Source organism: Herpailurus yagouaroundi, unplaced genomic scaffold (genome assembly GCF_014898765.1).
Source record: "Herpailurus yagouaroundi ecotype Mexico unplaced genomic scaffold, PumYag 141, whole genome shotgun sequence".
NCBI classification, from domain to species: Eukaryota; Metazoa; Chordata; class Mammalia; order Carnivora; family Felidae; genus Herpailurus; species Herpailurus yagouaroundi.
In genome coordinates, this window is record NW_024412396.1 from 71,688,909 (window position 1) to 71,714,526 (window position 25,618).

Here is a 25,618-nt window from a genome sequence, read left to right on the forward strand (position 1 = left end):
AGGGAGACACAGGATCCCAAGCAGGTTCTGGGCTCCACACTGCCAGCACAGAGCCTGACGCAGGGCTCGATCTCACGAATGGTGAGATCGTGACCTGAGCCACCCAGGCGCCCCTAACACACACTGCTTTTTGCGTAGAAGTGGCCCGTTGCTGGCAGCAGGCCGTGAGCTGGCTTTTTGACTAAATGCGAAGGAGAGAGCCTGTCCCTGGCGGCCTCTGCTCCGGGCAGCCTGCGCGGTGTGACCGTTGTAGAGGGGAGAGCGGGGCAGCGTGGGGGTGGAAGCTGCGGTCCCGGTGTTGGTCCTGGTCCCGGTCCCGGTTCTGACTCTGTCCCTCGCTCATGTGATGTAGGCAGGTTTTGGATGTGTCTGGGCGTCCCTGGCCAGATGGGTAATGATAACACCACCACCTCTGGGATGCATTGTGAGAATTTCACGGACACAAAAATGTTACTCACTGGGGACTACCTAAGACGGAAAGGAAACCGCTTCGGTGGGCCGCACCGTATCAAGAGTCTAGGCTGACGCAAACGAGTTTTTGACCCCCACGCTCCAAGACAAGTGGTGGGTGCCTTTTATTATTTTTCAGATAAGAAAACAGTTGCCGTAACGTGCCCACGGCCAGGGATAAGTGACAGAGCCGGGGCCGCATTCACCTGCCAGTGCCTCTAGTCCACACGCTCCGGGCAGGGGTCCGGGCAGGGACACACGCTGTCCGCACTGTGATGCCACCTCCCCAGTGCAGCCCCACAGGCAGGGAAATGCAGTCCCAAAGAGGGACTGTGACCGGCCAGCCCAAGGTCCCAAAGACCCACAGAACGGATGTCAGTGGCTTGCGGAAGGATCTGGACAGACGGGACCGTGTGAGCCCTGCATCGGGGAGGAACGGAGGGGGGAGACGATGGGCCGGCCTTCAGGGGACCCTCCTAGGCAGCGTGTGCCACATTGCTTGAAGTCCAGTGTCTCCCTATAGATTTGTGTGTTTGCGTATTTGCATTTGCCGCCCAGGGAAACAAAGAGGGAAGAGGGAAAGGCAGGTGGGCCCAGCCCAGGTAAGTCACCGGCTAGCGAAAGAGGGTGCTGGAGGCGGCGGCTGGGGCTGCCGGCAGGTTAGAGCGTAGGAGGCCTCGGGTCCGAAAGTGAGGATTTCCCACGGGAACTGGTGGGACCTGCAGGCTTCCTGGCTCAGGGATGGCACGGAAGGGCTTCCTGCTGTTCCATCTGCAAACATGGCTCCTGGGGGCGAGCCTGGGCCGGAGACCCCCACTCAGGAGAGCGCGAGGCTGAGGCCTAGACAGCGCAGGGAGGCAGAGCTGAGGGGCAGTTTCCCCCCAGGGCTGGCATTCCCTGGAGACCGGTAGAGGGCAGAGCGTTAAGCCTGGTGGGACTGGGGAGATTAGCATTGCTCTACTGAGAGGGGCTGACCCGTTTCCGAAGGAGAGTGTGACGCCAGGTTTGGGCTGGCCACACAGACGTTCCCTGCGCGCTTCCCACCAGGCCCTGCGCAGGGTGCTTGGGGACAAGAAGGTACAGGCGTGGGATTTGCTCTCAGGCTCACAGTCCAGTGGAGTAAACAGTGGAGGAACTGGTATCGGCAGTGGGCGCGTTCCCTAGGGCACAAAGGTACAGGACGCTACAGCGGAGCAGCAAAGGGACAAGGGGGAAGCGACCCTTCCTGCCACCTGAGGAGCCAGGGAACGCTCCACAGGGACAGGGACCCACTTCACCTGGGCTCTGTGGGTCCCGGAAAGTGCAGGCAAGTGTTCCTGGCAGAAGGAACAGCCACTATGCCCACAGGTGTGGCAGTAGGAAGGGGTCCCAGGGCAGTGGGAGAGAGGCGTGCCTGCTGGCAGGTCGAAGGACTGAGCTCCTTGGAGCCGATCCGGCTGGGAAAGAAAGCAGGAGTGGCAGGGACTGGTTGGGAGGAAGCAGACGTGACGGCAAGGAAGGAAGAGTGAGGAACAGCAGCAGGGACGCCCAGGGAGCCTGGGGAGAGCAGGTGGTCTACGCAAACAGTGCCTGGGCTTCTGCCTTTGGCCGCTCACCCGTTGCTTTCTGGCTCCGTGCCCAAACTGTCCCGTCCCACTGCCTGCAAGGGACAAGAGGAGAGCCGGGGGGGGGGGAGGGGTCTTCTGGCAGACACCTGGTGTCACCATGGCCCGTGGGCTGGCCCCAGAGGGGTCTGGCTGCTTCTCCACAGCCCCCAGAACCTGCTAGAATCAGGTAGGCAGGACGGTTCTGATAGGTTAGCTGGGAGGCTTCATTAAAGATTGAGGCAGTGAAGCCCATTTGACGGCTGGCTGGCGTATCGGTTTCCCACTGCCTGAGCCGGGTGGCCGAGGAAGGACGGGTAAGTGGCCGGGATGCGAGAGGCCTGCGCCCCGGACTGCGCCCGGGGGCCTGCCCGGAATGGTCAGCAGAGAGTGGACCTTCCGCTGCTTCTGCTTCTGCCACTGCCACTGCACCGTGCTTTGCAGAGTGAGCTGTAGGTGACGGGGTGCCTCCATTCTGCTCCTCACGGGGGCTCCTCCCCGCTCCTCACAGGGGCTCCTCCCGCTCTGCGTGGGGGGCTCCTCCCTGCTCCTCACGGGGGCTCCTCCCTGCTCCTCATGGGAGGCTCCTCCCTGCTCCTCACAGGGGCTCCTCCCGCTCTGCGTGGGGGGCTCCTCTCCTCTCCTCACGGGGGCTCCTCCCCACTCTGCATGGCGGGGCTCCTTTCCCCCCTTCATGGGGGTTCCTCCCCGCTCCTCACAGGGGGCTCCTCTCTGCTCCTCACGGGGCCTCCTCTCCTCTCCTCACAGGGGCTCCTCCCTGCTCCTCACAGGGGCTCCTCCCACTCTACATGGGGGGCTCCTCTCCTCTCCTCACGAGGGCTCCTCCCCACTCTGCATGGGGGGGCTCCTTTCCCGCCCTTCATGGGGGTTCCTCCCCGCTCCTTACAGGGGGCTCCTCTCCTCTCCTCACGGGGGCTCCTCCCTGCTCCTCACAGGGGCTCCTCCCCACTCTGCATGGGGGGCTCCTCTCCTCTCCTCACAGGGGCTCCTCCCTGCTCCTCATGGGGGCTCCTCCCCCGTCCTCACAGAGGATCTCCCTGCTCCTCACAGGAGGTCTCTCCTCCCTGCTCTTGAGGGGGGTCCTCCCCATTCTCACAGGGGGTTCCACCCTGCTCCTCACGAGGGGCTCCTCTCAGCTCCTCCCCGGGACTCTTCCCTTCTCCTCGTGGGGGCTCCTCCCTGCTCCTCACGGGCCCCTCCTCCTGCTCCCAGCTGCTGGGGTTGTGGGCATGAGCTTTCCTGGGACGAGGCGCCTGCCAGTGGCTGACCAGAGGGTAAATGCTGTTTTTCACGGAGGCCTTGCAAAGCACGGACAGAAGCAGCTGCATGCAGACCGGGCTTGGGAGACGGCTGCTGTCCCGGCAGCGCCGGTCGCTGGAGGCGTGTGTGGCCTCAGGTGGTTGCTCACCCTTTCTGAGCCTCAGTTTCCCCACCTGTGAGAGGTCTGATAGGCCCCGCCCTGGATAGCTGAGCAGATCAATGACCAGAATCCCGTAAAGGCGCTTTGTGACTCACACTGTAAAGGCGCGATGTATTTTCATTGTACTTCGTTCCGTCTGAGATTCTTCTCGAGGTTGGTTCTTTGTCCTGAAGCGAGCTTGTTAGGAAACGGCTACTTCACCTGGAAAGTGAGTGGCCTGGGGAGCACAGCCCGAGTGGATGAGGCAGGCTGGCTGGCAGTGTCCTGGCCTGGACCCTGGGAGCCTGGGTCCCAGCCCCGCTTCCCCCCGCGAGCAAGTCCTCCCTTCCCCCGGGCCTCAGGAGCCCCATGCGCCAGGACAGGGACAGGGAGGTGGGGCTGCTCGCCGGTACCGAGGCCGGCACAGGGCAAAGGCCCGTCCTCTGCAGGCTCCAGGCGGGTGCTCCTCACCATGCGGCCTTTCCGAAACGCGGTTCCCGCATCTACACAGGCTGACCTTCTAGGGCTACGGGCCGTTTGGACGCTGGCCTCTCTGCTACGGCTCTAGACGTTGGTCACCGTGGGGTGACGGTTGAACCGTAACGGGAGGGCTCAGGAATGAGGGTCTGTTACAGGAGTCCGGCGGATGACAGCTGGCCCTGGTGCTCTGAGTGAAACAACACAGGTGGGCTCACGCATCAGCCCGCTGTGAGCCCCGATTCATTGGTAAGGCCTCGGGAGGAAAGGCGCTGGAAGATTCACGCGGGGTAACTTCAGGCAAGCGACTGAACCGTCTCTCATCAAAGCAGGAGACGGCAGTGGCAGTCAGGATCTGTCTACTGCTGAGCCGAGTGCAGGAGGGGGGCTCAGCACCGCCACCCTGGTTTCCTAAGCGCGAAGGTGTGGAGACAGCTGCTTGTCCGGCCAGAGCCCTGGGCTAGGAGACCTTTGTCCCGGGCGCTGGTCCCAGCTCTGCCACCAATTCCTGTGTGGCCTTGGCGAGGCGCCTCTGAGGACTCAGGCCCGGATCACAGACTCCGTTCCCACACGGACACTAGCTTGCTCGGCAGCAGAGGCCTGGAAACGAGAGGGGGAGGAATGCTAAGGAATTGGTCTGGGAGGCCTGCCCCCGGTGCAAAGCGCCACCCTAAGTCAATCCAGAATGCAGGGACCCTCCAGAGGGAGAAGGAGCCAGCCAGAGATGTGGCAGAGGGGCGGAGGGGGCCTCAGAGGGGCTTGGGACTCTGCCCAGCCCAGATTAGGTAGCTGTCCTTCGCCGGCCAGAAATTCCATCAAGCATCACTGAGCAGGTGCTAGATCCTTTGTCCTGGGATCTCAGGTTCCCTCTTTTTCAGGAGGCCCAGGGGATGCCTTTCCTATAGAGGCTAACTCGAAACCTAGCCTGTCCCTTCTGTCCCAGAGGAGAGGGGAGGCTGGCGTCCCAGAGCCTCATGAATGTTAATGGACGGGCAGAAGGACAGCCTCTCTCAGGAGGAGGTGTCGGCAATGCCTCGGCTTATCTGCCCACCTCAGGCTGTATAATTTAACGTGGGCACCCGGGCCAGGAGCTGTAGGGCCCCCCCATCTGCCTTGCAGCACCAGACTTACGGGGATGGAGTCACACAGGAGCACTTGTGCCCTCCCTGGGGACTCTTAGCCCTGTGCTTCTTTATTATATGGTGGTGCATCTACTCATACCTCATTTGGAAGTTCAAAAAGAGGGAAACGATCCCACAGTCTCCTCCCCATATCGGGGTATTTCCTTCTTTGTCCCTTTATTATTTTTTTAATCTTTATTTTTGAGAGAGAGCGCGAGCGGGGGAGGGGCAGAGAGAGAGGGGGGACACAGAATCCGAAGCAGGCTCCGGGCTCCGAGCTGTCAGCACAGAGCCTGACGCGGGGCTCGATCTCATGAACCGTGAATTGTGACCTGAGCCGAAGTCAGACGTTCAACCAACTGAGCCACCCGGGGCCCCTCCTTCTTTGTCCTTTTAAATTGTAGAGATTTAGAACTGTGTGATACTTGGTTCCATCCTTCTCCCTTTATGGGAAACTGAGGCCCAGGGATGGGAGGGACTCCCCAGGATACCTGGCCACTTAGAGCAGAACCCCAACAAGAACTGGCGTGTCCTGGCTCCAGGTTCACCCTGAAGGGGATTTGTGGACACTGGAGCAGTCCAGGAGAGGCCAGCCGGGCATGGGGAAGGACTAGAAAGTGGGAATGAGGGGTAGCGGGAGGACTGGGCCATCTTCCCTGGGGTGGGGCCTGGAGCGGGCATGAGCACCGTGTGCTGCACAGAGGCCTCTAGGCCAGCACGTGAAAGACCGCCTGTCTGGTCCCACGGGGGACCCTTGGGAGCTGGGCCCTCAGGACTCCAGCCCACCAGGAGGAAGAGCAGCAGTGAGAACCCTATACAGAGCCTGTGCACAGCACGTAGTAGCTGCTCAGTAAACTCGGGTCCCCTCTTCCCTCATCCCATCTGTGGTTTCCCAGTGCCACCTCCGTTGGCGACCTGCAGTGTCTCTCCTGCTGTAGTGTCTCAGGGCTTATGGGGCACAGTCCCCAGCTTGGCCACTGTTTCCAGCCACGAGATGAGAGCTTCAAGAATGTGGCGCCTGCTGTAGTCTCAACATTTGGCTAGAGATCTTCACACAGTCTGCCTGGAGCGTAATCGTTCGTTTAGTCAACAAATATTTGCTGAGTGTTGACCGTATGCCAAGAACGACATTATGTGCTGAGAATACAGAGAACAAAACGGTTAAGTCCCTGGACAGTAAGTCAGACCACTCTGTTGGCCTGGGTTCGTTTTGCTGTCTGTCCTGGCACGTACAGGCAGAGTGGACAGGGAGCTCGGCGCCAGCAGGGTCCCCACAAGGAGGTGCCCGTGCAGCCAAGCAGGCCCCGGGCCCAGCAGCGAGGCTGGGGGGTGCGAGTGGGGCATCGGCCACATCTGGTTCATTCTCCTGGAGCCGGGTCATGCCACCGGGTTTCCCTCTTTGAGCTGCTCACCCCTGCCCCCCTCCGTTTCCTGAGGATGGTCACACCTCGCATCGGAAGCCCTTGGCAGATCCTTACGTCGAAGACAGAAGGTATAGAAGCCTTTAGAGAGTACCAGCGCCAGGCGTGGTCTCATCCCACCTCGGAACAGCCCTGGGAAGGGTGTGGTGATCATTAACACCCTGCTCACGGGCGAGAAACCGAGTGGGACTGGCCGGCCTCAAGTCCCCCCGGAGCCACGGGGAGAGGCGCCGTCCCTCAGCGATGACCTCAGACCCCCTGGCCCCACTTTCCCCTTTGGTCCGGCTGACTTCAGTGCCTCGGGTCAGTCACTTTGACTCTCCGCTCCATCTCTCAGCCTCTGTGGCGTGAAGGCCAGCCCTGTCCCCTCTGGCCAGGCTTCCGCGTCGCCCCTCCCCCGTGGGCCCCTGGCTGGAGTCCATGGCTCCGGTTTTGTTTTCTCCCCTGTCTTCCCCCCCGCTCGCTGACCCGTGGGGCTGAACGCTCCTCCTCCGGGTCTGCACCGCGCTCTGTAGAAGCAGGTGTTCGGGGGGACTTAAAGCTGTCTGGAAAGCGGCCTCCCAGACGGCAGCGAGTCAGTGCCTTCCCCAGGAAGCGTCCCCGTCCGGCGGGGGCCTGGAGGCGAGTGTCGGCGTGGGCCTCTGTCCCCGTCCCTCTCTGGGTGTTCAGACGGGAGGCCCCCTGCCCCGGCCTGCCCCCCGCTGCGAGCTCTCGTGCCGGCCCCGGGGCCCACACGCCGGTCGTGCACGGGCACCTGTGTCACCCCACCTCACGTTTTCCTCCCTCCTGCTCGTCTGCGAGGCCCGTAGGGTCTTTGTTTTCTCTTTGGCAAAACCTGTCGGAGGCGAGCGAGGGAGGGTGAGGGTTGACTTGGTGGGCGCCCCAGGCCACCTCCCACACGCAACGAGCTGTGACACCGGGGCCATCGTGGGGAGGCCGCTGGCCTTTGGCGAGCCCCCTCACCTCCCAGAGACACCAGCAACGCCTTCTGCGGGGCCACGGTGGGCCCAGCTGGGCGGCGGCGGCGGCAGCGAAGGCAGCGCTCTGTAGGTGGACCGTGAGGCGCCTTCCTGAGAGCAGCAGCAGCCCGACTGGGGTAAAGGGCCGTGCGAGCGCGCGGGACGCAGCCAGGTCAGTGATCGGTGAGACGTTTGGACTCCGTGGAGAGGCCGCCCAGACCGTCTGCGTTAACACTAACAAAAGCGCATGTTGCGCAGGCCTTTGTGGTTTACGGGGGGCTTCTCCGTGCATCGCATCTCTTCCGCACAGCAGCTGTGTGAGGCTTTAGGCTTCGTGCTGACTCTCATTTTATAGACGACGAGGCCCGGCTCCCGCGTGCGGGGCAGAGCTCTGGCCAGGCCTCCTCCCTGCCGACCCTGGGCCGCCTCACCCGCCGGCCCACCCAGGTCGGTACCTGTGGGGAGGGGGCCGTTGAACGTGATCTCCCCAAACAAGTGTCTGCCGTACGTGTGCAGAGGGGCGCCGCGCGACCGCAGAAAGTGACCGCAAGTCCACGTGCAGCTGCGTGCAGAGCCGAGGGGCACGTCGAACAGAATGGCCTGTGAGAGGCTGGGGCAGGCTGTCTGTCTCTGAGGCTTGCCCCCAGGCGTCCGGCCAGCAGTGGGGTCCTGGTGCTGGCCGGGAACCGTCCCCCGGTCGGCCTGCTCTCTGAACAAGCCTGAACTGGGGATTGCTTGTGTTTCTATGGCTTACCTCTTCAGTGCTTTTCTTTGTATCTCAGCGAGGTCAGCCCCGTCCCTTCCTGTGCTTCTCCCAGCCGGGCTGGCGGTCGCGAGTTCCCTCTAACCGTCCCGACTCAAGTCAGCCAAATATCCCCGGCGTCCGGCATGAGCCGGGCGCTGCGCACACAGTGACGAGGAAGGGGCGTGGTCTCTGCCTTCGAGAAACTCAAGACCTCACAGGGAGGAGAAGACTGCTCACAAAGCGTTAGTGAGAAAATTGAGACAGAGGCCCTTGCGGGCCGAGCGTCAAGGAGCGTGAGAGGATGTGGGAAGGCTTCCTGGAAGAGGCAACCGTGGAGTTGAGCCTTGCGGACAGTACCCCGCACAGGACAGAGAGGTGGGGAGCACGGCACGTGGTCAGACTTAGGGAGTAGATGCCAAAGGGCTGCTGCGGAGGCGGGGACAGGGGCAGCGGCTGCGGGGCGGGGCCCCTGAGGATCAGGCTTGTGTTCTCCACAGACCGCAGAGGCTGTGACATCAGCGTGGAAGAGGGGCGGGAAGCACAGGGAGACAGCGGAGCCGAGGGTCCTGTCGGCCGACCGAGGCATCGGGCCCAGCAGAGAGATGCCGAGGCAGCCCCGGGGGTGGAGAGGCGGGCGGACTCAGAATCTGTGACAGGGCTGCAGTGAGACCCTGTAACTGACTCCAAGTGGGCAGCCGGAGGAGGAGCAGGCCGGGCCTCCACCTGCCCGCTCAGCTGGACCCTGAAGGCAGAGGTGCGGCTGGCCTGAGGTGACTCCGTGGTGTGGGGGACTCTGCACGCCTCCGTCTCGGCTTCCAGTCCCCCCACACGGGGACTTGCTGGAAAGAACAGCGGGACAGATGGGGGTGATGAACATCCCCCCAGGGCTCCCACCCTGAGGTTTCCCCCGGAGAAGCACGTGCGCTGTGCCAGGAGGTTTCCCAAGGAGCCTTGGACAGTTCGGAAGGAGTTCCTCCCTGTCCCTCCTCCCTGCCTCCACCGCTGGGGCTGCTGGGGCCAGTGGGTGGGATAGGCCAGGAGTACGGAGACAGCGAGAGCCTCACGTCTCCTGCAGATACCCCGTGTGACGCTGGTGGGCCCTTCCCCGGGCCCGGGCCCCGGCCCCCACCTCTGAGATGAAGGGACCGTGCTTCCTGGTGTTAAGGATCCTCATAGCTCGAAAGAGACTAACGTTTTCTTAGTTTGGGAAGAGTGGAAGGTCTTGTGCATCGTCTTATGCCAAGCATTGTCTCTTCCTGCTCTGTCGTGACTAAAATTCCAGCTGTTTTGAAAGCTATCTGCAGTGCCAGGACCAGGGTCCCCTGGGAGCAGCCAGGCTCCTGACGGTTGTCCTGCACCCTCTGGAGGGACAGGCTGGCTGAGGGCGTTAGGAGGAAGTCCAGCCCAGCAGGCAGAATGAGGGACCCCAGCACAGGACCACCGCAGACCACTGTGCAGGCTGTCGGCCGCCTCCTGGGGTCCTGACAAATGTTCCTAGTGACCGAGGCCAGACCAGGCCACCAGATGAAGAGACCTCTGAGCGACTGGCAGAGCCCAGGGCATCCCGCGACCTCAGCGCCAGGGTGGGGCCTGGCTCTCCAGTCCTCAGACCAGGTGACAGACAGGGTCTCCAGGACAGGGGCTCAGCCCTGGAAGAAGGGCGACTCCAGAGTCAGACATGGGCTCAGCAGCAGAAGCCGGGCCCTGGAGCGAGGCAGGGGCCAGTTTTCCAGAAGTCCAGCCAGCGGCTGAGCAGCTCAGGCCTGATTCCCAGAACCAGGAGCTGAGGTGTCTTGAATCCCTCGTGCCTCAGCCGGGACGAGTGGGTAGAGGCACGGAGCCTCTGGGTCGGGGTCGGGGGACACCTGTCCAGTCTGGGGGAACGCAGCCCCTTCCCTCAGACGTGGCCTTTCGCAGGCCGTCTGAGTCTGGCTCCGCCACCTGCTGTCTGTGAGACCCTGAGCGGGTCACTTCCCCTTGCCGGGCCACGCCCTTGCCTGTCACGGGTCCTCGCGGGGGCTGCCTGCCAGGGCCGAGAGAGTGGGGAGTTCTCACTGAATCGGGAAAGTGCCTGTACCGCGCACGCGGCACTGTGTTCCTGGTCCTGAGCACTAGGAGGGAGCGGCCCCAAGACCTGGGCCTTGCCCAGTAGGAGAGAGAAGATCCTCGACGAGGATTCGTCCTGTAATTTCTTTTAATTGTTCTGATGCGCGCACCGAACACACATCACGTGCTGTTTATAGCCAGAAAAACCGACTTTTAAAAAAGAGCACAATTACATGCTAATTAATTAATTTTAAAGATGCGTTTAGAGACAGGGAAAGAAAACTAGCGTTGGTTTGGTGCCCGTCGGGTGCCAGGCCGCCACGCCAGATCCTTGCGAAGGTCGCGTCTGTAAAAGTGTGCAGGCACCGTCTCCTGGCCGCCGTCTGACGGCAGCCGAAGGCACCAATGAGCAGGGGCGGGGCCGGCCGGGTCCACCCAGGGAGGCATTTTCCCTGGAGCCCCACAAGGCCATCTCCTCCCACCGAGCAGCGGGCCCACCGCCCACCACCCGGGTCCTCCTCCTTCCCCGGCTGAAACATTCACACCGGAGCCAGGACACCACCGAAAGCTTGACCAGAATGGATCCCGGGGCCCAGGACGGCAAGGTCCAGAAACAGCCAGAGGTGGAGGCTCACTCTGGTCATGGAAAGACTCCACCCATGCTGTGTCCCACCTGATGGCGGAGGCAGGGCCTCCGAGGGCGGGCAGGCTTGAGACCTCGGTGTAAGAGAGAGCACGTGGTCTCGGAGGTAGGGGCTCCCGTAGCTGGGATCACGCCAGACCACCTGCCTGGGAGGCACACAGGACACTCCTGGGCCGGGCAGGAGGCTGCCCTGGAATCGGACGATCTGTTTCAGCTTTGAGATTCTGTTGCTCTCTGTCCCGCCGTGCCCCTGATCCAGGGGACAACCTGCTAATCCCTCAGCGGCTTGAAGCGCCTGTGGGAGAACCTTCTGTATGTCATGGAGTTTGCTGTGGGCTGAGCATCACTGCCACTTTATCCCTGGGAGGAGACAAACCCCTTCCCTGTGCCGTCAGGGAAGTATGAGACCCACTTGCCCAGATTCTCTGCCCTGTCACTGACTCTGTGCAGCTCCCCAGTGACACCTGAGCTGGCAAAGACCAGGAACAATCAGCTCTTTCTCAGGTTGGGGCAGAAGCGTACCTTTTCTTGTAAATGTGGTACCGCACCAGCCCCCACCCGAACATAGGGCACAGGTAGCCGACCTGGACTGCCCTGGGCCCTGCCTTCAGGGTCCAGGGCAAGGGTGTGGCCCGGAAAGCTTCGCGGTCGCTCAGTGACAGCCTCTGCCATCTGGGCCTCGCCGTCTCCTTCCCACCCACAGCCGCAGGCTCCTAGATGCAGGCAGGAGGGCCCCGCGCCGCGGTGAGGGGCACGGGCTGTGGCGCCTCCAGACCAGGTGCGAAATCCCTGGCTCTGACGCTTAACCCGCCGCCAGGGCCATTCCTGTGCCCAAAGGGCGGGCCAGAGGGAAGGGGGCGGGACAGAACGCCTCCTTTGGGTTTTGGCGATGCCGAGCACACTGGCGATTTGGGTTGGAACGGCTTTGTGGGACGTGCAGAGGCCGGAGCCACGGAGGGACGTGAGGTCGCAGCAAACACAGCTTGAGAGGGAAGGAGGGGGTCTCTGCAGCTGAAGGGCCGTCTCGGCCGTGTGAGCAACGCGGTCCCGTTCCCTGGCCCCGAGAGAAGAGCGCCGAGACGGGCAGAGAGGCGATTGAGGGGGGCAGGATAGGGATGGTGGTGTACCTGTTGAGAGGTCAGGGGGTCTCCTGCAGGCCAGGGGGAGCAGAGACGGGGAGCGTTGCGGGCTGGTCTGCCGGGGCCTTTCTACCCACTAACCACTGTGCTTCTCTGCCCCGCAGGCCCCTCCACCCAGCGTCAGGTGCAGAATGGCCCCTCTCCTGACGAGATGGACATCCAGAGAAGGTAACCCCCTGCCCGGCAGGGCCAGGACCCCAGAGACACACACTGGGGCGGGGGGCGGGGCGGGGGGAGGTGGACAGGCTTGACCAGAGGGAAGAGGGAGCACGTTTGTGGCTGCTTGGCCAGAGCGAGGGAGGGAACGTGTGGCCTCATGGGGACGGCCGGTCTGCGGCATCCTAGGTGCGTTCCTGGGACTGAACTCAGCCCTCCCACATGTGTAGGGAGAGCTGTGATGTTGGGGAGGCTGCAGTAACGCGGCCGAGGCCACCCTGCTGGAGACGGGCGGACGCGACCCTCCTGTGGCCTCGGGCGGGTGCCACAGCCTCTCGGGAGGATCTTAACCCCCTGCCCCCGCCCCTCCCACCTGGGATTAAGGTGGACAAAGGCCATGAGCGCCCTTGGGGATCACAGCTTTTCGACCGCTCGGCCAGGGCTGTGTTGTTGCCGTTTGCCAGCCCGTGGAGTATGGGCCGTAAGGTGACCCCCGACCCCTCCAAGGAGCTTCTAAAGTGCTCAGACAGGGAGGAAGGGCCAGTGCCGTTGTCCTGAAGTTATAGAAGAGACCGCGGTGGCCAAGGAGGGAGCAGCCTCCCCAGGTCACGTCGCCAGGGAAGGCAGGGCCAGGGGCTCTGCCCCTCTGATAGGCTTGGAGCCAGGCTGTGCCGAGGTTCTTGGGGTGGGGGGGGCCTGCAGCCAGACTCCCATGGAACCCTGGGCCGGGAGTCGGGGAGGCCACGTCCCCCCCAGCTCAGCTAGCTGTGAGGGTCTGCGGGGCCTGTCTTCCTCTAGCCTGTCACCCGCTCTAGGGAGCGAGGGCCACAACCCCGTAACCTGTGGGTGCCTTCTGGCCCCAACGGTGTACTTTGTAACCCTGGGCAAGTTCCTGCTCTAGACCTCGCTCTCCCACTGGAAGAGAACGGCGGTAATCCTTGCTCTGCTCACCTCCATGAAATGAGGTAAAGATGGCAGTGTGCTTCTAGACTGCCTACAGGCGGGGGAGACTCCTTTTGTCTGTTCCCATTCGTCTCTCAGTTCCCTGGGCCTGTCTCCTGGCCTCTCAGGATAGAGCATGTTGCAGTTTATGAAAGGCTTTTACAGGCTTTGCCTCGTTTACCCCTCACGCTGACCCTCCGGGGTTCCTGTTGCTGGTACTGTTCTCACACGAGCCCGCTGAAGCTGAGAGTGGAAAGGACTTGCCCAAAGTCATGAGCAGTTAGAGGCGGAACCAGGACCGACAGCCAGCGTGGTCCCAGCTCTGCCGGGTGCCCTGGCCGCCTCCACCCCGAGAGGGGCGTGCGTGAGCCCCACCAGGCCCAGGGATGACTGTTCGGGGCAGATGAGTCCTAACAGATCCCTGAGAACTGGTTAAACACCACCCTGCGTTCCCCTGACCCACCAGCCGAGTCCAGAGTTCCTTTGCGAGGCCGCCTGCAGTCCGCTGTCCGTGGGCCGGAGCATCCCCTGCAGGCCCCTGTGTGAACTGCAGGAGTCAACCCAGGCCACAGGGCAGGGGACCCTGCTCCTGCCGGTCACCTCACACGAAGGGAGGCCAGGGGAGAGGTGACTTACGTGGGGCCAGACGTGCGGTGGGGATTCCGAGCACAGGAGCCTTCTGTTCGCTCACAAACAGGGTCTGAAGCCCACACCTGATTTTTAAGTACTTCCAAAAGCCTCCCTTTTGCCAAGGGCTTCTGAGCCTGTGGATCCTGCTGGGAAGGTTGGAGCTTCTTCCGGGTGACGCTGCCGCAGTTCGGCAGAGACGCTGATGCAGACACAGCCGGGAGCTCTCCCAGCCTCTCCTACCAGCAGGGTCTTTTCCACCATCTTGTCGGGCTCGCACGTTGTCCTCACCGGAGCCCCCGAGAACACGTGCCCTCGTGCTTACTCTGCGGAGAAGAGGCCCAAGAAAGGGGAGTGACTTACCCGCGGTCACAGAGCCGTGCTCCCAGAGCAGGAGCCAGAAGGGCCCGTCCCTCTAGACGGTCCCCTCTGGAGGAGGTGCTGTGCGCCAGCCGCTGGACGAGCCCCGTGTACTCGTTCCTTCACAAAGTGCTTCCTGGGCAGCGGCCACGGGCCAGGCGCGGGGCCGGCCCCGGACCGGCACCAGCTCACCGCAGACCGAGGGTGCCGTGCAGACGCAAGGCCAGCACCCTCCCGCCCTGCCGGCCGCCCTCCCCGCCTCCCCCGCCCACGGCCAGACCACCGCGTGCCTCCAGTGCGCTCTCCCGCTGAGCCCGGAGGAGGTGTGAGAGCATCCCCCGACCCCGTGTTTCATGGGCACAGCTAAGTGGAGCTGGCTCACGCCGACTTGAAGCCTTGCTGCTGTCCCTGGTCTGCCCCAGCACCTCAGTCCCGGATTCTGAGGACCTATTTGTGGGTCAGTGTCCTCACTCGACCCGCCTTTACGAGCACCCGAGGTCGCTCTGCCTTCAGGAGCTAGGAGGCCAGTTCCCGCCGAGGCACACAGAGCAGTGCACTGAGCGTACCAAATGGCTCTCTGGTGGAAGCCTGGCCTGCGGCTGGCTCTGTGGTAGAAAGAATGAGGACAGGCAGCCTTAGCGTCCGCGTCTCCTGGCAACCGGCGACGCCTGAAACTCGTTCCGGGGAACGCAGTCAGGTGTCCTGAGAATGAACGACCCTGAGGTCAGGTCTGCTGTGGCCCCAGGGCCCCCAAAGCCAGATGGGCACGCCCGGCCTGGGGAAAAGCTCGGTCACTCAGCCGGATGGTCTCCCGAGCCTTCCTGAAGGCCTCCCCGTCCAGGCGTGCCTGGGACTGTTCGAGGGGGCCTGCCGGCACTCGCCTGTTTGGGGACCTGGAACCAGTCACGTGCGCCACCTCCCTGAAGTGAGGGCAGCATGCCCGGCCATCAGGGCCAGGGCGGACGAGGCAAGCTCGCTGCCAGGGCCCCCAGCCCGGGGCTCTCAGGGAATGCCAACGGAACCCGACTCTGCAGCCTGGGCTCCCGCACACAGAGCCACGTTGTTCTCGGCATCGCGAGGTCAGACCCGCTCTGTCATTGTTGTCTTCCAGACAAGTGATGGAGCAGACCCAGCACCAGCAACAGCGTCAGGAGTCTCTAGAGAGAAGAACCTCAGCCACAGGTGAGACCCCCTCTGGGAACCGCTCCCTGCCCCCCGCCACACCCCACCCTTCCCGGGGCGCCTCGGGCCTCTGTGAAGAGCTTCTGGTTGCGTCCATCTCCATGTGTCACGGTCACGCCCACGCCCGGTGAAAGACAACAGAGCTGGGGGAAGGGGAGTAGCCCAGCCTGGCCCGGCCCTTGCCCCCCACCACTCACTGGCTGAGCAGACACTCAGCGGCCACAGGCCTTGTCTCCGGCACCGTGCTGAGGGCTAGGGACACGCAGGGACGGACAAGGCAGATGCCGCCCCTGCCCCAGGGAGCCCAGTGTCCGGCCAAGGACCCCGGATCATCCCAGTGCACACGTGGTGGCCAAGTTACTGTGAGTTATAAAGACACATGGAAGAGGGCCCCGCCTGCCCCGGGAGTCAGAAGCCCTCCAGAGATGCAGTGTTATCCCAGCAGTTGAGTGGAACTCAGCACAGGACAGCAGAAGATTCGCTGAAGAGTGACAGTGTTGATTAGTAACCCCAGGACTTCACAGCTTATAGAGTGTTTCCATGTCCTTCGTTCTGCTGACTTCTCTCAGATGCCCCGTGAAGTAAGCAGGCGCGTGTCCCCCTGGCTTACTGATGAGAAAACCGAGCCCCGGCCCCTGCCCCAGTGACGGGAGCCCCCACTGGTGCAAATGCTGGCTTCTAGCACCCCCTGTCACCTCGACCCCCTCCGGGACCCCGCCCCGCTCTGGTCCACCCTCCACGTTGCTGATGCGCAGCTGACCTCGTCACGTGTCCCCCCTTCCCGTCCCTCCCGAGCAGGCTGGCCTCCCAGTGCGCAGGCCCGGTTCCCGCAGACCTGGTGGCTCCTTGCACCTCTCCGGTGCCTCTCCGGCACTCCCCGTCCTCTTCTCCCTCCTTCACCAAACTTGACTCCTGCTCTCTGTCACTGTCCCGGCACCGTGGGCACGTCCCCGAGGACGTCTTCTCTGAACTGGCCCTGAAGTTGAACCCCTCTTCGTGTGCCGAGATGGCGCCACGGGCCTCCCCCAGTAGCAGTTGCCATCCTGCCACAGCTGCGTCTGTGCGCTCATCTGTGGGACTGGCTCACCGCTTCCCCGCGAGGCCATGAGCAGAGAGCCTGTGGCCGCCCTCCCCAGCGCCCGGCATGGTGCTGAGCACGCGGTGGAGCTCAGTAGGCCCTGGAGGGAGGGCTCGCCGGATGGTGGACAGAGGACTGCCCGGCCCTCTGCATTGCTCCCTGACACGTGCCCCGGTCGGCCCTGCGACCGTGGGTACCTGCCTCGGTCCCCCGAGGCCACGGTCGGTCACAACAGCATCTGAGGGACCTACCTCTGCCGGTGCCCAGGGTAAAGCTAGGTACGGAGGCGGAAAACGAGATACGCACCAGAGCGCGTCTGTCACGGGAAGACCACGACAGGAGCTAGAGAAAGTTAGCTGAGCTCAAGGAATGCTGGGAAGACCAGCGGAGGGAGTGACTAGACCAGGGCTAGGTGCGTCCTGCGGGGGCTTCCTGGAAGAGGCAACCTTGAGCTTGTCCCTCAGAGGAGCAGGCTGCCTGCTGTCCGTCCTCCCAGGGGAGCACCAGCTGGGGACTGGGGCCTGACTGAGCCCCACCCTTGTATTTCAGGACCCATTCTCCCACCGGGGCACCCCTCGTCTGCAGCCAGCGCCCCCCTCTCCTGTAGTGGGCCCCCACCCCCGCCTCCGCCCCCTGTCCCGCCTCCACCCGCAGGGGCCACTCCGCCTCCCCCACCCCCACTGCCAGCCGGAGGAGCGCAGGGCGCCAGCCACGACGAGAGCTCCGTGTCAGGACTGGCCGCTGCCTTGGCTGGGGCCAAGCTGAGGAGAGTCCAACGGGTAAGCGTCCCTGGGTGTGGGCGGGCCGGCCCGGGGCCCTTTCGAACCGCCCTCGTCTACCAGACGCTGGGAAAGGCCCCCAGCCTGGACGCCACCCCTGCCACGCGGTGCCACAGCAGCCACAAGGTGCCGGCGGTTGCTGCTGGCCCTCACGCTGACCGTCGCGAGTGGGGCGGGAGGCCTCGCAGACGAGAACTGAGGCGTCGGCGGGGAAGCGGTTCGCCCGCCATCCGGCCCGTCAGCTGTAGGGTTCGCACTCAGCCCCGGGTCTCCTGGATCTGAATCCATCCCGCTTCCCCCGCGACCCTGGAGGCCAGCCGCACCACACCCACCGCCTGTCCCAGCACGTCTGGGGTGGCCCGGAAGGGGGAGCGGCCCCAGGGCAGCTGAGGGCAGCTGTGGCTCTTAGAACACCCGCGAGACAGAGTTTGGCTTCCTTCCCGAGACGTGCCCCTCCTCCCGGTCATGACACACCCGCCTTGGCAAGGGCGCTGACAGGGGCCAGCAGACCTGGGGAGCGTCTGTCGACTGCGACCGGCCAGTCCTGGTGCCTCGCTGGACTCCGCTGGAGTCTCCGGCGGGGCCGGGGGGACGGGACCCGAGGGCTGAGGGCCTCTTCCAGCGCCTCCGTCGTGGGGATCCCGTCCGCCCTCGCGTGCACCCCCCGCCCCCCGGTGACGTCCCGCCCCAGACGCCGGACTAAAACGCGGTGTCCTGACCCTTCAGCCAGAAGATGCATCCGGAGGCTCCAGCCCCAGCGGGACCTCTAAGTCTGACGCCAACCGAGCGAGCAGTGGGGGTGGAGGAGGAGGCCTCATGGAAGAAATGAACAAGCTGCTGGCCAAGAGGTGGGTGTCCGGTCCGCCCTGCCCCAGACGCAGCTACTTGTCAGGGGTCTCCTGCTCCTTAGCATCAAAGCGCAGGCCTTGCCCGGCCCCGGGGCCCACCGCCACCTGGACTCAGCCCAGCAGGGGACTGTTAAGTTCCCCCTTCTCGGGGGGTCAGCCTGAGGCATCGGGCCCAGAGGAGTCCCCTGACCTCCCAGCCCTTCCTCATCTGGGTGTGACGGCGTTTACTGACGCATCCTCCGTGTACCAGCCTCGTCCTGAGTGGACGGAAATTTGGAGATAATCTCAGAGGCCAGTTCGGGGGGAAGAGAGGCGCATGCCCCACACTTACGATCCTGACGTAAATGACACGGTCTCACTGCTGGAGCCGCTCCGAGTGACAACGGCGAACGCGTGCTGCGGGGCCGGTCCTGCGGGGCCATCACGGAGGACAGGGGGGAGCCTTCTGAAGTGGCGGGAGTCCCGAGGGCACCACCCCGGGGAATGGGACAAGAGTGGCACCCGCGTCGCGGCTGGGCTCTGGGGCCCGGGGCCCGGTCAGCCCCTTCGTCCACACCAGCAGCCGTGGCGCCAGCTTGCCCCAGGCCGTCAGCCTGTCCCCGTGCCTCCTGGGCGTCCCCCAGCTGAAACGGCAGCGGGCGGAGAGGCCAGGCAGCTCCTCAGAAGGGTCGCAGAGCCTGGATCTTACTCGTCAGCGTGGCCTGGCGGCAGGAACGTGCCAACGTAGGTTGCGAATGCCATGCTCCCTGGGCACCGCGGGGCTCAGGAGCAGACCCCCCTGTGGGAGTGCTCCTTCGTGTCCGCATAAGCAGCCTCTGGGCCCCCCTACCACCGGGCCCCCGCCCCCGACTTCTCTTACTGTCAGGCACTCCCACTGCCCTCCAGGTGGGCTAACCCTGAGTGGGAACTCCCCTGGGCCGGGGCTTTGTGTTGCCCTGGCCACGGCTCTGTGAGGGCGAGGGGGGGAAACGGGTCCCCGGAGCGCAGGTAGGTGCCCTGGCGCTTTGCGGCAGGACAGGGCCGGCGGGCCTCTGCTCACACGGCCAGGGGTGGCGGACAGAGCCAGGAGATTGATCCATGGCACGCGTAGGTCGCCAAGGGCAGGGACAGACTGTGAGCAGTCGTCACGCAGCAGAGCAGAGGCTCACACACCAGTGCTGGCCGCCCCCGGGCGAGCCAGGAGGGCCTCACGGGGGAGGCTCCACAGGGGCACGGCCCGGAAGGAGAGCCCTCCTCCCGGCCGAGGTGAGCGGGCAGTGTTCCGATACTGGGGAGGCTAGAGACCCACCGGGCCTAGAGCCCGGCGCGTGGTGGAGGGTGGCGGAAGGTCGGGCTGTGAGAACAAGCCTTGTCTGCAGGCGTGCAGGGCTCCACCCCAGAGAGGTGGACGGGCCTTGTGTAAAAATAGATGTTGTTCAAAAAGAAATCAGTCCTGCTTCTCTCAAGTCCAAAACCGACGCGTTAACAATAACAGGCCTAGATGGTTCAGACCAAACACAGAGGAAGTTCCTGAGGACAGGAAAAGGCCGATGTCGCCAGGAGCCCGTGAGACGCCCGGACGCTGGCGTGACGGTCGAGGCCCCGCCAAGAACAAGCACGGGTGCACCGCGCCCACAAGGGTTCAGCAAGCCACTCTTTGAAGCCCACCCCGCGGCGGGGGCTGCCTGGAGCCGTAGTGACAGAGCCCCCGCAGACTGTTGTTTTGATGAAGGTTGGAAGGGAGTTTCTGCCTCCCCTGGGGCCGTGTCTCTCTCCCAGCAGCAGGGTCTCCCAGCAGTGGGGTCCCAGCGATGGGGTCTCCCTCCCTGCAGTGGGGTCCCAGCGGCGAGGTCTCCCTCCCAGTAGCCGGGCTCAGACGGGAAACTCAGCGTGGACAAGAGCTATGTGCTGAGCCCTCCCGGGACTGGCGTGCCGGCCCGCTCTTGGCTTCAGAAAATTCAATGCTGGCTCTGGGTGAGGACAGAGTGTCGTGGAACAAAGTGGCAGTGGGCAGCCCGGCAAGGGGGCTGCTATTGTCCAGGAAGAGGCACTGCAGGCCGGCACTAGGTGTTGGAAGTGAAGACGGGAGGACAGACTTGAGCTACGAGGCACAGGCAGGGTTGGCTCCACTCTGTGAGGAAGAGGTTGGTGGGGGGGGGGATCCCCTGGGTTTCTGGGAGGAGAGACTCCCCGTGGGCCCGTCTCTCGGCTGTGACAGCCTCACCTCCCGGGTGCTGAGTGCTGTGGCGGCTTCACACAGTGGGAGATCCCTGACAGCACATCTCTGGGGGCTATCAGGGGTGTGTGTGCGGATCTGGGAGTCAGCCAGGTATAGATGACCACTGAGGCCAAAACGTAGGGGTGGGCTTTAGAGGATACGAGAAGGGGTCCGTGCAGGTGGGGAGTGTGCAGAGCGACCGGAGAGCATCAGCTGGAGCTCTTCAGGGCCCTGCCCTCTCTGGGCAAGGGCAGGCTCACAGTGGTGTTCCGGATCTGAGAGGGGGCGGGGGGCGGCTGCTGGGCTAAGGTCCGAAATAGGAAGAGGCCATGGAAAAAGGTTTCCCACAGGTAGCGGGATTCGCTTACCTAAGCCAGTCAGTCTGAAGACAGAATGCTCCCACAGCCCTGACCTGTGACCGAGGGGCACCTCTCCCTGTCCCACGGGGCCCGGCCTCGAGTGTCCTGGGAGAGTGGCTGCCACCCCAGCCCAGCCGAGTCCCCTGGGGAACCTGGACAGGCTGCAAACCAATTTCTTCCACTCCTCAGGTGCCATAAACAGAGACTAGAATGTCCCCCAGACCCTGTTCTCCCTTCCCAGACCAGTTTTGTGTCCAGGGTCATGGGACAAGGACAGAGGCCCGGACGCTCACCTAGGCATTGCCGTGGCTGCTCGAACAATTGCCTCCTTCACACAAAACGGGTCAGATCCCCCCCCCACAGATTCCTCTGAGTGCCAGGCGGTGTGTCCAGCAGAGGCATCTGGGTCAGCGTGAAAACAGGAGCTGATGTGTGCCCTTTTTCCCCTCGTGCTAGGAGAAAAGCAGCCTCCCAAACAGACAAGCCGGCTGATAAAAAGGAAGATGAGAGCCAAACGGTAAGCAGCCCCCAACTTCCCCACCAGTGTGAGGAGACCAGGCCTTTGGGCTGGCTTGCACGTACATGTGGTAGAAACTTCACCAGGTGGTTCATAGGAGGGACAGAAGAGCCGGGGGAGCATTCACGTCTGTCCCTCCCCTCACTCCGGGTGGCAGGCCTTTGCCCTGGTCCTCACAACATCTGAGGTCAGGCAAGAAGCAGGGAAGCGGGAGCTAGCCCGGGAGAGCCACGAGGGGAAAGCTTGGATGTAGCCTGGAAGCTCAGAGGGGCCGTGCAGACGGGGCCTGGCCTCTGCCAGGGATTCGGGGTTCAGGGAGCGCGCTCGCGGTAGGCACCGTGTACTGGGAGACCAGGGCGGTTTTCGTTCTCAAATCACTTCTCAAGTGGTTTTTAAAGACTTCACTTGAGTCCATCGATTCCAGCAGGAGCTGTAGGCGGGCGGGACAGAGGACACAGGGACTCCAGCTGTTGTCCTTAGCAGGCCTCCTGGAGCCCAGTCTGGCTGCACAGGCTCCAAGCATCTGCTTCCCCTAGGAGTGGCTAATTCTCTTCCCCCCCCCCCCACCCCCGTTAAGCTTTTCTAACAAAAGTAGGCCCCTGCTGCAGTGGCTGAACTTAGACCTTAACCATAAGGGCATACAGGTTGCGTCTTAGTGATGGGAGGCAGAAGAAACAACCAGCCAGTGAGCTGCCTCACGCCGCCCGACCCCCCCTTCCATCAGCTGAGGCGAACCTGGGACAGCCCTGGGCTCCGGCCCTGCCAGCCGGCTTCCTCTGACCCCCATGCCTGGGGACGTGCAGTGCGTCAGCCCTTCCGGCTAGCTTCTGCTCGCCTACACTTCTCTGTGTAAACACTGATCCCCCAAAAGATAGCCTCCCAGACCCCAGGCTAAGCAAGGCCCCCCACCACTCGATCTTTAGCCCCGCACACGCGCTTTTGCTTGTTTAGACTCACTCTTAACCTGTGGCCCAAGCCCCTATGTCGCCTGCAGAGGCCTTTCCGGCCAGGAGCCACAGGGCAGTCATCGGTACCAAAAGTCTGTGTGGCCTTGCTTGGGCATCTGAGTCCTGAGTCGGTCCGTGCTGGACAACTGACGTGCCTCACGGCCCCGTTCCGAACACCCAACCTCCCCAAATCCCCGGCTCCAAGAAGAAGAGTGGGTTCAAATCCCAGGGACTTCTGGGAGAAACCTTCCACCCCCAGTGGGGAGTTCTCATCCCCTGACCCCCACTTTTCTTTCTGGTTTGAATAAGCCTTGGGGTCCTGCTGGTTCCCCTTGCTGCAGTCCCACACACGGTCAGCAGGCCCCACCCCACACACCGGAGCAGGTGCGCAGCGGGCCCTGGCTTTCCTTTTTCAGGATCTTCCAGGGTCTCTTCCCTGCTCCTCAATGTGCACAGACTAGGTTTAGTAACAAATGGAAAGCAAGCAAGCTTCGTTTGAAAGAAGGAAACAGCCCCGAATATGGGGCCGGGGGTGGGGTGGGCGCCCTGCCGCCCACTGGCTCTGAGGGCGGGCCCAGCGTCCAGGGCAGGAGGGTGTGAGCCCCCGGCCCCAGCGGGATGGTGCCACGTGGTGCTGTGGTGCTCTCCTTCCTAGCTTGGGAAGAAAGGGGAACTTCTCTGTGAAGGGAGCATTTGTTTGAATTATTATTTTTTTTAACGTTTATTTATTTCTGAGACAGAGACAGAGCATGAGTGGGGGGAGGGGCAGAGAGAGAGGGAGACACAGAATCCGCAGCAGGCTCCAGGCTCCGAGCTGTCAGCACAGAGCCCGACGTGGGACTCGAAACCACGAACTATGGGATCATGACCTGAGGCGAAGTCGGCCGCTCAACCGACTGGGCCCCCCAGGCGCCCCTGTTTGAATTATTTTTGAAAGCATAACAGGATGGCATTGAACGAAAACTCCTGGTGTCTCATTGTGTTTTAACCCCCGCAGCCTCCATTCTTGCCCGTCTCCTTCGGGTCCTGGTGCCCGGGCACACGTGTGGATGCCCACCGTTTCAGTTACTCAGCCCTCCCTTAAACGAGAGGCCCGAGGAGACGCTTGCTGAGACCCAGGGCCCAGCACCGCATTCCGTCTCTGGGCCAGAAGCCCTGGGAGTTTATTCATTCACCCCACAGATACCTGGGGCCTGCTGATGGGTGCCAGGTCTGTTCTCAGTCTGGGGACAAGTGGCTCTCACAGGTTCACGTTGCCCAGGGGCGGGTTGCAGTTGGGGGAGGGGGAGGCCTCCCGCTTGGAGCACTGAGCCTGGCATCCTGGTCCCGGCCAAGGGGCCCACACCTCAGATGGACCAGAGGGGAGGGAAGCAGCTGACAGAGAATGTGGCCCAGGCAATCCCACAGGCGGTTCTTGGCTTCGGGTCACAATTCACTAGTTCAGTCTCGTCAGGGTGGTTGACTCTGCCTGGTCAAAAGCTCCACATAGCAATCGCGTGTGTGTGTGTGTGTGTGTGTGTGTGTGTGTGTTTGTGTGTGTGTGTGTGTGTGTTCATATTTTTATTACCTAACAAATGCTCCTCTCTTAATAGTGTAAAATCCTTCCAAAATGTGTGTGATAAGCATCAGCTTTTTTTTTTTTATATTTATTTTTTGGGAGAGGGGAGGGGCAGAGAGAGGGGGACAGAGGATCTGAAGCAGGCTGTGCGCTGACAGGCTGACAGCACTGAGCCTGACGTGGGGCTGGAACTCGCGAACCGCGAGATCATGACCTGAGCCGAAGTCAGACGCTAAAGCAACTGAGCCACCCAGGCGCCCTGCAAACATCAGCGTTTTTGTTGTCGAGTTATTCACCTCCTTTCTTTGCGTTTCACCACGCACATTCCACAGGCAGAGCAGACACGCATTTGCCTGCCTCCGCGGAGCCCTGCCGTGGGCCAGGCGCTGCGCGTAGAGATGTGGGCACAGGCACGGGGAGGTGGGCGCACCTGCCGGGAGGCGGCGAGAGGCGGCCCGGCTCCGGCTCCTGCCTGGCTCACCTGTCAAGCCTGCCTCCCCCACCGGTGGGCGCTTTGGCAGAGGGGCACTGAGGACAGAGCCAGGTTCTAGAGCCCACTTTGACAGCAACACTGATGAACTTGTAGGCTGGTTGGGCAGAGAGAAGGGATTCTCACCGCGTCCTCCTCTCTCGGTAAAAGAGAAGTGAGTGGGGTCTCCCACCGCCAGGTGTCTGGGGTGAAGGCCGTGCCGTGGGCGGCCCTGACCCTCACTCCCAGAGCCCGGCCCTGCCGCAACCCACGTGCACGGCCCCGTAAGGCCGCCTGACATCCGGTCCTCACGCCGGCCAGTGGAGCAGGGAGCCGGGCCTAGAGAGTGAGTCCCTTCCGTGGTCCTGCCCGGCCACTCCCATGGGCCGCCCAAGGCTGCCAGCGGACAATGGCCCACGAGGAGTCAGCCCGAGGGGCCCGTGGCGGGCTCAGTGACGGCAAGGGCTTGTTGCAGATCACAGAGAAGTCTGCCCGGCTCTGCAGGAGCCCGCGTCTCCCTGCAGCCTTCCCCCACCCTACCTGTCCAGAGGCTGGACCACTTCCCCACCAAGATTAGGGCTTTTCGCTTGTTGCTGATAACAGTCACTGTTCCGCTGATTACAGAAGTAACACGGGCTCCTTAGAAAATGTGGAAAGCCAAGGTTTGCTAGTGACCTGGTCAGAGGTGTCCTGCCTTTGCCCCGACGGGCCTTTCTAAGCAGACCCTGAGGGCACAGCTTCTCTTTTCCGTTCCAGGAAGAGCTGAGCACCTCTCCGTCTCCGGGGACCCGAGCAGCCAGCCAGCCGCCCAACTCCTCAGGTAAGGGACGGCGTCCCGCCCCACACCAGGCACGAGGTCTGAGGGCAAGAGGGGGCCGCTCCGGGAAGATGATGCGTCCCGACCGCCTCCCTCCACAGATGAGCAGTGAGGGCCGATGAGGTGGCACAGTGGGGTCTCCCTGACGTCTTCTGGAAGCCCTGAGCCTCCAGGAGGAGCGGGGGCAGGTGCTGGAGCCACCGCCTGTGCTGACGTCCCGAGGGCATTAGAACCCCCACATGGGGGAGGAGGAGCCGGGGGGGGGGGGGGGGCTGGGGTTCCCGGCCTCGGGCCAGAGCTCTGAAGAGGAACACGCCTGTCACACGCGTGTCTCCCTGCGAAGAGCCCGCCGTGCTAGATGAAACCGTCATCACCCGTGAGCCTCGCTCACTGTGGTGCTGCTAAGAAGTCTGCTGGTGATGGGGTAGGGGAGAAACAGCCCCAAACCCTGCTCAGAAGCCCTGTCGGCACTCGGGGTGCAGGGGTCCACGTAGAAGAGTGCCTTGAGGCTGGAGAGTGGAAAGAAGCCGCTGGGGTTGGTCACTCGGTCGTTCGACAGACCTTTGTTCGGCACCTGCTCGAAGCCTGTGCTCTCGAGAGGGGTGGGAGGGGCAGAGAGGAGACAGGCCGCCGCACCCCAGCAGAGGGAGGCTCTCGGCAGCTGCTGGCTGCCTCGTGGGGGCGTGGCCCTGCCGCCGCACCTGCCTCCGGTCCTGATGCTCTGCCGGCCAGGCTGCCTCCCTGTGACCTCTCCTTCTGAAAAGGTGCCACCGTGGAT

The 25,618-nt window shown here is 63.1% G+C and overlaps 2 protein-coding genes across 5 annotated transcripts in view; one reads left to right on the top strand and one right to left on the bottom strand.

The window, feature by feature from the left end:
- EVL (Enah/Vasp-like) overlaps nt 1-25,618 on the top strand; it is a 153,458-nt gene that overhangs the window by 120,713 nt on the left and 7,127 nt on the right. For all 4 annotated transcript variants that reach the window (XM_040478211.1, XM_040478212.1, XM_040478213.1 and 1 more), the window contains exons 4-9: nt 12,109-12,172; nt 15,201-15,271; nt 16,899-17,128; nt 17,855-17,976; nt 20,989-21,049; nt 24,780-24,843. In XM_040478211.1, the coding sequence (XP_040334145.1) occupies nt 12,109-12,172; nt 15,201-15,271; nt 16,899-17,128; nt 17,855-17,976; nt 20,989-21,049; nt 24,780-24,843 (612 nt within the window). The remainder of the gene's footprint in view (nt 1-12,108; nt 12,173-15,200; nt 15,272-16,898; nt 17,129-17,854; nt 17,977-20,988; nt 21,050-24,779; nt 24,844-25,618) is intronic.
- LOC121032276 (uncharacterized) lies at nt 27-2,521 on the bottom strand. Its single transcript, XM_040478219.1, has 2 exons — nt 1,728-2,521; nt 27-1,610 (listed from the first exon to the last, which is right to left on the bottom strand). Exons 1-2 carry the CDS (start codon nt 2,154-2,156, stop codon nt 1,065-1,067), a joined length of 975 nt encoding a protein of 324 aa, XP_040334153.1. The 5' UTR covers nt 2,157-2,521; the 3' UTR covers nt 27-1,064.

Coding starts and splice junctions, on each gene's coding strand:
- LOC121032276 (XM_040478219.1), bottom strand. CDS start 2,156: ATGGTGACACCAGGTGTCTGCCAGAAGACCCCTCCCCCCCCCCCGGCT. Junction 1,611..1,727: donor CCGGGACCCACAGAGCCCAG/GTGAAGTGGGTC, acceptor TTTGTGCCCTAG/GGAACGCGCCCACTGCCGAT.